This window comes from Gymnoscopelus microlampas (assembly GCF_963454915.1).
Source record: "Gymnoscopelus microlampas genome assembly, chromosome: 11".
NCBI classification, from domain to species: domain Eukaryota; kingdom Metazoa; phylum Chordata; class Actinopteri; order Myctophiformes; family Myctophidae; genus Gymnoscopelus; species Gymnoscopelus microlampas.
This window is the reverse complement of record NC_139948.1, coordinates 34,957,214-34,970,028: the sequence shown is the minus strand read 5'-3', so window position 1 is coordinate 34,970,028 and position 12,815 is coordinate 34,957,214. Positions and strand designations below refer to the sequence as shown.

The window sequence follows — 12,815 nt, the reverse complement described above, 5'->3', positions numbered from 1 at the left end:
TTTATTTACACGCTAATTGATGCCCTTCGCTCTTGTCACCCAAGCAGATGTGGCAACACAAGGTGTTTCAATACAAACGGTTAGTGCCTATAGCTGCGGTTCAGATTGTGTAAAAACTGCTTCATAAAGCTCATTATCAAAGCTAACCCTATGATAAAGCTCTTGCTGGGCTGTGCGGCCAATATGTTGCAGTACACAGTAAAACCTTCACTGTTGATTTATCCATTGTTAACTCTGATAGTGTAAAAATGCAACCAAATGGAACCTTACGGGTCCATTTGGTTACATTTGTACACTCTCAAGAGTTGAATTAAGACTGAGGACTTTTACTGTTTTTTATTTAAAGGGTTTTATAAGGGTGTTACAGCATCTGCCTTGCAGTATTAGTGTGGAGTTTTAGTCAACCTCAGTAGAATCTCCCTAAGTCAGTGGATGAGTGCTGGCCATTTTCCTCAGGCTGGGGAATCTCGTTCAAACTGTCATATTAATCGGTTCTGGTTAACTGAACCAGATCTGCAATATTTCCTGGAGGTACGTTTTAGCCTTTGCCTCAGGCGTAGTCAGGTATGACATCCATTTACTGTTCTTTTAAGTAAATACATCCTTCACGGTCATTTTAGATAGTAAATTATAGAATGAATACACATCTTTTCATCTTTTTTTTTTCCGTTTCTGCTCGGGAGAGTGCAAGAAATCATCACATTATATAATTAATATTGTATTAGGTAATATTGGGAGGACATTTTATGTACAGCCTGAAGCATAATCAGCAAATACAAAAGCAAATTACATTAGGGGCAGTAACTTAATATTCAAGCAAGTGGCAGGCCAACACTGATGAAGCCTTTAGGTCAGTATATGTTTGCTACAGTATAGCCTTGGCATGTCAACTTTAAGGAAATACACCCCCCCCCCCCCTTTTCTCCCAATGTAGTTTTTCTGTCAATTCCTACGTCCCCATGTTTGTCGCTGCTGACCCCTACTGGTAATCTTAGGAAGGGTCAAGGTAAGCACGTCTCCTCCAATGCACGTGCCAACGCCGGGCCACTTCCTTTCACCTGACAGTGAGGAGATTCCCTGGGAGGACGTAACACATGTGGATGTACTGTACGAGCGCTATTCTTCCCAGTTCATCTCCCAACTGAACAGAACAACCTAAAGAAGTTGCTACTGCAGCGACAGTTCAAGAATGCCATCCCCGTCTAGCTTCCCTCCCATGAACACGGCCAATTGTTTTCGTAAGGATGCCTGGCCAAGCCGGATGCACAGCAGAGGTTTCAAACCCCTATAGTCTTCACTGTGATGGGCAGGAAATGTACGCCTGCACTAGGGCTGGGCGATATAACTTCAAATCACAATTATTTCTAACTTTTGCGTGCAATACGATTAACCCCTCAAACCCTGTAGACTTGACCCGAGTTGTGTATGTACACCAAATCACCAGAAATAGGCGATCTACAAGCTCACAACGCGGCACGTTGCGACACATTTGGGGCTTGTAGATCAAAATGCCAAATCCACACAAAACGCAAATCTGTATATCACCTCCACATACTCTTCTCTTCCCTTATACTGTACGTACTTAAACTAGATTTTTTTACCTGAAAATTATATATATATATATATATATATATATATATATATATATATATATATATATATATATATAAATAAATAAAAGAATATCTGTGATAAATCAATATTGGAATTTGTATTCCACCCGAGCGCACTCGGGAAATACATTTTGACTGCATTTCCTGAGTTCTGTCGAAGAAGGAAGGCTTAAATGATGGTTTTACTTGTCAACATTGAAATAGTGTGAAAACAGTGTGAAATAACACATGCTCACTTGTTTTTGTAACCATGAATAATAAGATTTTGGGGGGTTTTGTGTGTGTGCGTGCGTATGTGCATGCTTTTGCGTGCGTGTGTGTAGCCCGAAGCATTCATCAGCTCATCCAAAGACAAATAAACAAACACAAGTCAATATTCAATTCTGTGGCAAATTGCTATTTGCTGTACTATGCATTTGAGTCCTAATGAACAATTATGTAGGGATTTTATTTCTGCCATGGGCATTGTATGCTCATGTCTACATTGTGAAAGGAGACGATTGTCCTTTTTAAAATGTCACAATTACACTGACAGAGATGTGAACTTGGGTGGTTTTCTTTTTTATCTATGATGTGAGATAAGGCTGCCATGAACTGATGATGCAGTATATTAAGATGTTCCAAACAGCCACATTTTTTTCCTCCCTTGCCAGTGCTTTATTTCACGATGTTCTGTGTCCAAAGGGCATTTGAACACCAGCCTCAGATCTTAGTGCTGCAGTCTGGTGTTGTGGGTAGAGAAGTACCTGGCTCCCCCACTGTTGGATGTGAAACGGTCTTCAGGGGATCTCAGGAAGAAAGGATGGAATAGGGTTTTGATCAAGACCAGCTGTCAGTTCTATACTCAACTGCTCTGTTGAAGCTCATAGTTCTACAGGAGTATAATAGGCCTGTTTGCTGTGGGGAGGCTGTGTTATGTTTTAATTAAAACAAACTGACTCGGTTCTACCCGACGCTCAGTGTTGATGATTTGTTTGTAACGATATACTGTAGCACAAATTTCATTACAGCGCTTCAAGATAGAAAAGTTTCTGAAAACCACTACTAAAGTTGTTTGCTACGTGACTCTGCAGAATTGTAAAGTATGAAAGTTTTAAAAGTATTTTAGAAGGACTAGGTCAAAACCTAGTGTATATATGGACTGTAAAGGATGTCTATCTTCTTATCAATTATGTTATTTCACCAGAAATTAGTGGTTTCCATAGACAAACACGCACGCACGCACTCACTAGTCACTCACTCACTCACTCACTCACTCACTCTCTGCCTCACTCTATCTCTCTATCTTCTTCTCTCGGGCGTGTGCTGTCCAGAGGCAATATGCAATTACAAAAATCCAAACATGACAATAATTGTTTTAGGATTGCTTACGATTATAAAAATACATGGGGCTTGGGGGATTCTGAGTACAAATATTTTTGAATTCAGTTTTGTTCCCCTTTTATTAATTTTCTTTTGTATTGAAAAGATTATGGTAGGTTGTACTGTAGACACTGACTCTGTGCTCGTAAAAAAATATTCTTCCGGTTTGCAAATATCTATTTTTAGGGGCAAATGTAAGTATAATATCACTGTGAAGTAGAGACCTGCACGGGCCCAAAGCTCCAGCCCTGGCCCGTGGCCCAAACTCGAAAAAAGCACAGCCAGAGACATGACACCAAATCAATTTAATCTCTCTCTGATGTGCGCTTTCTCTGATGCGCGCAGCCATGCACTCTGTGATGCATGCTGTCTTGTGTTCTCTGATACCTGCAAACACAGAACACACACATCACATACGTTAAGAGGTCAATCTGGGAACCCACCGGCGGTGCCTCTGGGGGCACTGCACGCGATCTCGCGTAGTGACCGGATGTCGGCCCGTTCACTCGCCTTCAGCCCTCCTCTTCCGGTGGTGCGTCTTTGTTTTCATTCCTACCAACAACAAACTCTACACGTTGTAACGGAAGTTGCCGACAGATTCAGCTGCGGAGCTCTGAATCTGTCTTGAGAGATTACTAAGAGGTAAACCTGTATTTTTATGAAACACAATGACTACAGTACAAATGCCACTGACAGAAATGCTCACATATTAATTAATAGACACATCAACATCAAGCATTTACAATTCAATTTGATATAGGAGGGCTGATCAAAAACTTCTGACTGTCAATTTTTCTTTAACCAGTAGTCCAATAAGAACGTGTGATCTGTATTCATCTGGAGATGTAATGACATTCAAACCATCCATAATGATGAAACAGCAGAACTGTTGCTCTTGGTCGAGGTGGTTTGCACACTGACAGAGATGGCCCATTAAAGGTGATTTATACGTACTTGTGCACCGGTGTCGCACACCAAAAACATAAGATCTACAATCTTTCAACGTGTGGTGCTGCAATGCGTTGTGATCTGAAGTATAACTCAGGCTTTAGGACAGCAAAGTTCAGCAATGAACCATTCCCTTTTACCAGTGGTTTTCAAAGTGGGGTCCGGGGACCCCCCTGGCTCCTTGAGGGGGTTCCGGGGGGTCCCCAGCAAAAAAAAAAAAAATCGAAATAAGTTTAACCACTTGAATCCTATTCTTCATCTACAAAAGGCTCACAAAGCGTCACTCACACCGAAACGCGTTGTGAGCTTGTAGATGATTTTTTTTGTTTGACAACCACTGCCTTATACTGTCCATGTACAGTGTACAGTATACCTGTATTAGCATAGACTTGTTAGGGCCACTAACTGAACCAGACCTTCACTAAAGTCATGTCAAATACAAAATTGTTTGCAGAGACTTTGTAGTTAATAATGGACTATTTGCATCGGCACGGCATCAGGGTTTTTGTAATGCACTTTGATTCACTAAAGGAAATAGGCAGTTTGATTTTGTGCAGTCCCTGTTTTCTCTGTCCTTCTGGGAGAAGGCTATTACAAGTGCAATAGTGATATTTTTTATAGCCCATACTTGGGTTCTTTCCGAGATAAGGCCACTATATGGAACCCCATCACTCCACAAAGTACAGAGGGCAAGTGGTTCTATATGGTAATGCTTGTTGCAGTTCTGCACCATGGATACACCTACTGTACTGTGTGCACTCTGGTGAGACAGATCTGTGTTTTGGTCTTAACCTTATATTATGGCAAAGTCTTTACAATACTGTATGTTATATCATAATCTGACTGATCTTTACCTAGATATTTCAACATCAACCAAATGTGAGGGTGCCCCACATAGGTTCCTCCCAATCTGGGGTTTCAATCCATGCACACTGCCACGCGTTTCAGTCCATGCACATTTCCATTAGGTTGCAGAGTGAGTCCTAAGTTGCCTACCATGGAAGAGAGGCAAATGTTAGTATGGCATTTCGCTAACACCAAATATAGAGAGGGAAATGAGTGGAGTTCTCGCTTACCGTCTGAGCACCCGTCCGCTTCAACGAGGAGAGCCAGTGGAGACTGAGGCAGAGTGAGTGCTTTTGAGAAGAGTGGCCCCACCTAGCTGGTCAGCGCAGGTGTCCCCAGATCAGGCTGATTGAGGAGGTCCTTGGGGCTCTACTCTGCCTCTGTCCCATGCCAGCTATTTGAGTGCACGGGAGTTGGGAAAGTCCCGGAATAGACGTGCTGTGATTGGCCAGTAGTCACTTTTAGTGGCAGTTGGGGCAAAAGCTCTCCCCACAACATGATTTACGATTCTGTGCCTATCGGTACATAACTTGGACCTGGCTGAGTAGCTCAAGCGAACTTGAGCCACGAGAGGCACCACCGAGCGCGCTAAAGCACACAAGTTGCCGTGCCGAACGTTGCGCCCCTCTGTCATGGTCCAAAACTATAATTTACCGACGGAAAAAATACGGTCCGCGGTTGTTTGGAAATTAGTGGCAACAGCGGGATCCGATCCCAGGAGGTGTGGGTTGGGAGTCCCAACTCCTGTAGAGTGAAAGAAGCCCCGCCCAGTAGGGGGAGGCTTCCCATCTCCTGTATACTTCCATATATAGCCTGTCCCACTGCCTCGCCTCGTTGGGGTGCTTACCTGTCAGGCGGCTGCCTAGCGAGACTCCACAATATATATATATATATATATATATATATATATATATATATATATATATATTTATATATATATATACCACAATATCACACCAATATCAGATCTACAAGCTCTAAACGTGTCGTGCTGCGATGCGTTGTGATCTGAAGTATAACTCGGGCTTTAGGACAGCAAAGTTCACCATTAAGCAATGAACCTTTCCCTTCGGCTTAGAAAATTCCTGTAACCAGTGTTTCTCAAAGGGAATGTGCAGAATGTCCCATTTCACAAGTTCTCAAATGTATAACTATAAACTGTATAAAGTCCTAAAATTGCAGATCTACAAGCTCAGAATGCGCGTTGTAGAGCTTGCTAAAGAAATTGCTAAAGTATATAGGTCTGAAGTGGTTTTGTAATAATCAAAATCTGCAAAGTAACTAGAAACTCTTCAAATAATTATTGTGGAATAAATTTGCCTTTGAGATGTAGTGGAGGAGAAGTAGAATTATTGAAAATAAACCATACCCGTGGGGGGATATGCACACATGATTTGGCAACCCGGGAGCCAGCGAACACAAAAACGCTAATAAACAGCTGACATTTGGGGAAAGTGAAAAACAGGCTTCGCAGTTCCGTGCACATGGTAATGGTGAATGGCTGTGTGCAAATTCCGATCAATTGCTCCAACCACTGAGGAGAACCGGGCAGAACAGATTTTGGGCTCACCACCACCTTCACACCACTACAGAGCTTTGGTTAATTATAGGAGGATTGGAAGTACTTCAGTAAAATAAAAAGACCTAAAAATTGTACTGTACAGTACTTGAGTAAATGTACTTTCCACCACTGCCCTACAGCATAACAGTGACACCCCGACCCTCTAATGTGGGAAATAAACTCGGTTCGCTTGTTTGTGTGCTCTTCAAACGTTGAGACCACAACACAGGAATGACTCACCTGACCAACGGCCATCCCCCCCTCCCCCCTCTTCTCTGTAAACCATTGGCATTGTTAAGTGTGTGCGTCACTGTTACTGAAAATATGCACTTGATAGATGTGATACGGGGATTACACACTGCACAATTGTGAAACATGCACCATGTTTCTGTGCATCTCTTGAAGTATTGTTGCTCATATAACACGATGCTTACAGCGTTTTGTTTAGTTTTTCCTTTCATATTTGCTGTCAGATGTTCCAGGGCTTTCTGTTTTACCGTGTGTGTTCAACGAGAATGCAAAAACCCTTCTTTTTGCACCATATATGTCTGTATTGGTTAGTGTCAATGGTTAGTTTGTGTACTCTACTGTATTTGTTAGCTTCAATGAAAGACTGCTCAGAGAGAGTCGAGCTGACTTAACAATGGAAAAGTCTCACTCTCTGTAACAGTGATTCTCAAAGTGGTGTCCGGGGATACCCAGGGGAACTTGGTTATTTCCAGAGGGGCCCCACACCACAGCAAAATTAGTTGATATAGCATCAAAATCAGTTTAACCACTTTAACCCCAGTTAAAAAAATAGCCTGCTCACAACGCAGTGCGACAAATAGTGAGGAGTACGACACAAATCTTCTCTCATGGGGGTCTCTGCCATAACATCTTTTCAGATGGGGGGTCCACGGCCAAATACATGGAATGAAAATGTTTGAGAACTACTGCTTTAGGAACATGGTGAACACGTTGTCTTCATTAACTCTGGAACTACACCACTGTGGTTACGTGCAGCACAAAGCCATTGAGTGATTTGCTGTATTTTTCAAATTACATGTCTGTTATAAGTAATTATGTAGCTGATGTGTTTCACAAACTGACTTCCACAAAGTGTGCTTTTTCTAACAGCTCTTTTAGCATGTACAGTAGGACCAGATATTAATAATATATTAAGGGGTGATAATGCTCTTGCACTCAACTTGCTGAAAATTGATCTACTAACCAGGTGCACAAGAATTTTACATATGGAGAATATGTAATAAACTAGGGCACAAGATTGTTGCACTTTAAACCTCATTAATATGTATGTTTTAGTGGGGGGTTAAGGGGCAATAATGGAGGAGTTATTTAAATTACTCTGTATGATTTACTAAAACATACCTTGACTTCTCTTCGTGTCTCTGAATTAATCTACTGTTATCTTCTGCTTCCTCTACAACAGCAGTTCTCAAACTATGGGTCGCGACCCAAAGTGGGGTCGCGGACTCGCGGGAAGGTGCCGTTGGGGTAGCCAATTGGCAACCAAAGAAATGTATAAAATAGCAACCAATTTCAAGGGGACTGAGATGAATGAAATTAGTGTTCATTGAGTACACCCTTGCAGTAGCCTAGTCAGGCACAGACCCATAGAGAGAGAGAGTTATGACACGCTTTGATCTCGCCGCAAAGCGGGCTGCTATGGGCTATAGTTCCAAACATTGGAACTGTCTCATTGACATAGAACGAGCATTTCCGCATTCCATTCTTATAATGGGAGTCAACGCTAGGTGTCGTCACTCTCATTTTAGATCAAGCTGGTCAGGCAGGGTTGTTACTGTATATAAGCCTGATTGTACCTATTTTGTCGAACAGTGTGAATTCATAACAGGGACGCGGCCACTTGACTCCTCACATTGAATATTACACACACAACTTTCGGCTTGGTGTGCAAAAGTTTTACCGTTGGAACCGCAAAGTACAAAGACTGTATCCATTAACAGATCAAAATTAAACTATTTACATTGTTTTATCACTGAAACTACATTCTTCATAACAGCATTATTTTGGTAACAGAAGTCAGCCCGCATTACTGGCAAGGACTTTGTCTTCCCTGGACTGAAGCTATAGTATGTGGACTCATCCTCGTCCAGAATGGTTGATTGCATTTGACAGGATAGGGAGAAGGTTCAGTGGATTAAAACTCAGCGACAAAACAATGATCAGTCCAAACGAGAGATGGAGGGAGCTTTTATTGCTCTGCCAGTGTTTATTAGAGAAAACCAAGCTTCTCTGTAGTCTCCTTCTGTGCGCCAAGACACAGCTCGGCCCTATTAGTATCTGGGATGTAAATTAGCAAGACCCTGAAAACATCCCCTTTTGCTAGTCTGACAGGACATAATGAAACATTTAATAAAATGCTTGCGTAGGTTATAGAGCATATTTTGTCCTGGGCATGTACGAGAAAGTGGCACGGAAAAGGCTCTGTCAGTATTTTATCTAATATTGCATGACACATTCATCCCAAATGTTAGGGTTAGTGTACTTCAATGTACCTATCTATCAATCTATCTATCTATCTATCTATCTGTCTGTCTGTCTGTCTGTCTGTCTGTCTGTCTGTCTGTCTGTCTGTCTGTCTGTCTGTCTGTCTGTCTGTCTGTCTGTCTGTCTGTTTGTCTGTCTGTCTGTCTGTCTGTCTGTCTAAAATGAATTCAGATTCAATACATTTTCACCTGTTTTGCTGCTTGCGTAGTTGCTGAAAAAAGTACTTCAAAAAGTTATGTTTGCAAATGAAAGGGTTGAATGTACTATGCAGTGCTTCCGCTGATAATCTTTGTTTTTGCACTTGCAAATTGACATTTATTGCTGTCAAATGGCTTTCTCTCCATTTCCACTAAACCCATTTGCTGCCATTAGGTAGAAGTTGAAGAGGCTAAATCATTATAATTATTACTTTGGACGATATGAATAACATTTTGGTTCTATACACCTGATATAAAATGCTGTCTTATTGTGTCTAAATCATAGACATGTGACATTGCGGTGGGATATATGCACTTTCTCTGCACACACACCGAACGGACTCCTTCTTTCAATTCAATAAAATGTTTTCTCTACATGAATGTACATCGTACAGTTTGTCATACAAACAAATAACCCTAAAGAGTGATATAAATCATGCATAACCCTCACCCTTATTAGATACTGAAGTTGGAGCACGCGATACTGTAAGTTCCAGGGAAACTTTCTTTTCACACTTCTGTTTGTCTATGTAAATAACGGGCTTGGAGTCTGCTAAAACAGAAGGCAAATGTCATGTGATGTGTTCTCGGTTTGAGCCTGTAAACAGCAGATGGTAAGCAGGGCCTCTTTAGCGTTGTGCATTTCATTTACCTACCCACCTGAATGACCCGTGTCGAGCTGAACAGCTGATGCGGAGAGGAACGAGTGTTAACTGTTTCCTCTTGTTTACTTCGGTTCCACTAGACTGCAAGGCCGGAGCAGTCATCTGCCATGCACAGGGAAATTACCTTGTTTATCTGCGTTCAGATTTTTGGTCCGCCTCTCCTTCCCACTGACATTTTAAATGTACATGATCCATGACTGATTCCCAATCAAATGGGACCTCAATCACAATGGGAAGTATCTGGCTCGTGCATTTCCATTTTTTGGTAATTAAACATATAATGAGCAGCGTTGGGCCTGATGAGGACAATAGCTTGTTACGACGTGCAAGCCTTATAAAAAGGTTACCTTGAACATTGTTCATCTGTCCTGTCAATTGGATATGCTCCAAAGAAGCACAGCACATTACCACTGAGACACCCCAGCTCATGCAGTAGGCTGAAGGTGCCTCACATAGGTGGTTTCAAGGTGATTAATTGTAGTGTGCTTTGCAGTATGCCCTCCTTGTGTTTTAATTTCGATGGAACTTTGTGCCATCTCCCATGCCTCATACTTGAGTTTTAAACAGTGAAGAGCTCAAGACCTTGAAAGGTTAGAAAAATCTTTAGCCATTCATTACTGTAAGTGAAGAAGTGTGCAACATTGATGGGATATAATGAAAACTAATATTCCTCCCAGTCACCATGCTATCTGTAGATATGTTTAATATCCCATTACAGGGGAAGAAGTAACCACAGTTCTATAGTGTCTGGAGAAAAACATAATCCAAGGGGAAATTACCCATCAGGAATGCAATACTGTTACTGAGATGCAATTACTAAGCCACTTGTGAGACTTGCGGCTCAGTATCCATGGGTGTATGTGTGCAAGGGTGGTCGATATGTGCATAACAGTTGATGTGCTTTACACAGTAAATTGGATTCTTTGCAGAGAACAGCTAATTTAGAATATGTCCAAGATGCGAATGATTGATGTGACCATATCGTTACTGTAAGTTTGTACTGCTGGCCAACTTAATGGGGGAATTTCGTTCTTTTTGCAAGAATGAAATTGCTTTTATCAAAGAAATATAGGAAATATTGTCTAACTGTGCAAGTCTATGAAAGAACTTCATTGTATGCTTGTAAGCAACAAATGTATTTCCAAACAAAGATTTAATTTCAGAAACGCACAGATTATACTTGGATTCCATTTCCTTTTATATTACACAGTACCTCATGGTTCTTATGGTTGAAGTTCTAAGTAAATAAATGCTGTCTCACAAAGGATTTATTGTACCAATTTAGCACAGAATCCAATAGCCAAAAAACAAACAGAACAGCAGGGATTAGGATTGGACACAGATGTAAGGATTTGATGAGGATTTGTTTGATGTAATAACACAATTCTTTATTTATCTAAATAAAAATATAATAATATAAAAACTGTAGAAATAAGACTGTGTGTATGAATAATACTTATCTCTGCATTGATTGATGACACCACACCACTCTTTCTCAGAGAAAACGTTGACCATAATATTTGTGACCATGGCAAAATCCTTCCGCCATACTGACAGGACCCAGTTCCAAAGACAGGAACATTTCTATTTTACTATTAATGATCGCAATGAAACTAATAATTAATCTAGTGTTCCCTTCATTGAACAGCCTCTAACCTTAAACATTGGACAGAGAGGAAAGAGAAAGAGAAGTGCCTGCTTACAAGGCATGTGAATGCTGAGGAATGAAACTCACACAGCAGAGCGCAGTGGAGCCTCACACGCATAATAAATGTATGACAAAACAATACCCCAGGCACCACAGTATTAATGATATGCAGCGAACTCATTATTAATGTTCCAAAACAGCTCCTGGAGTAACACAGATGGAGTCAATTAAGCAATGAGCATACTTGTTCGTCTGCCATTTTATCTTCTTTCTTTTATCTCTTGCATATTACTCCATGGGTGTAATTAGCTGTACATTTTTCCTCACAACATAATGTCCAGTGATAATAACGCTTATTTTCACTTGTAATTTCAAGTAACTTTGTGTTTGATAAATGCCCCAAATTTGCTTGCACTTGTCCTTGGGTATATAATTTGTATTGTGTCACAATAGGTGATGAATGTCACATTGGCCTGAACTAACTGCTGTGTCTGCTGTTTGTATTCACAGAGACTTGATGCCATCAACACTGGAGGGCCAGATCACTATGGAGAAGACGCCCAGCTACTTTGTGACTAACCATGCCCCAAAGCGCATCCACACGATGGCCAGGGACATCAAGCTTATTATTGTGGTGCGTAACCCTGTCACAAGAGCCATTTCAGATTACACACAGACATTGTCCAAGAAACCCGAGATTTCAACCTTTGAGGTGTTGGCATTTAAGAACCGGACGCTGGGTCTCATAGATGCTTCATGGAGCGCCCTGCGCATAGGAATATATGCTCTCCACCTCGAGAGCTGGATGCAGTACTTCCCTCTGTCTCAGATGCACTTTGTTAGTGGGGAGAGGCTTATTGTTGATCCGGCAGGTGAGATGGCCAAAGTGCAGGATTTCCTGGGACTGAAGCGGATTGTCACAGATAAGCATTTTTACTTTAACAAAACAAAAGGGTTCCCATGTCTGAAGAAGCCAGAGGACAGCAGCACCCCGAGGTGTCTGGGCAAGTCGAAAGGGAGAACTCATCCCAAAATTGACCCTGACGTGATTCGCCGACTGCACAAGTTCTACAAACCCTTTAATATGATGTTCTACCAAATGACTGGCCAGAACTTTGAATGGGAGCTGGAGGAAGGTGGAGAATCTCGTAGCTCTCAGGACTAGCAGACAGTGATTCGGCACATAGCACAGCCACACCACCAGCCTTCTCAATAAAACAACAACTATCGTTTCGCATCATCTTCAGAGAGACTGCTTGAGCACGTCAATCAATCATGACTGTCTTTGCAATGTCTGTACCCATCAGCAAGAGTTTACTGACATGCTTTTTGTTCTCTCCCTCAATACTAATGTTGTTGATGGTGGCAAAACATTATTGTATATATTATACATAAAATATATTTATATTTGTGAAGAGGAGATGATTTATTCATTTTGTTTTTAAAGCAAAAGAGCTGATC

General features: G+C 41.4%; 1 protein-coding gene across 1 annotated transcript in view; it reads left to right on the top strand.

Annotated features, from left to right (window-relative positions):
• hs3st4 (heparan sulfate (glucosamine) 3-O-sulfotransferase 4) overlaps positions 1-12,519 on the top strand; it is a gene marked incomplete at its 3' end in the record, with an annotated part of 108,430 nt that extends 95,911 nt beyond the window's left edge. The window contains exon 2 of the mRNA XM_084072462.1: positions 11,865-12,519. Within this exon, the coding sequence (XP_083928588.1) occupies positions 11,865-12,519 (655 nt within the window). The remainder of the gene's footprint in view (positions 1-11,864) is intronic.
• Positions 12,520-12,815: the final 296 nt, after the last annotated feature.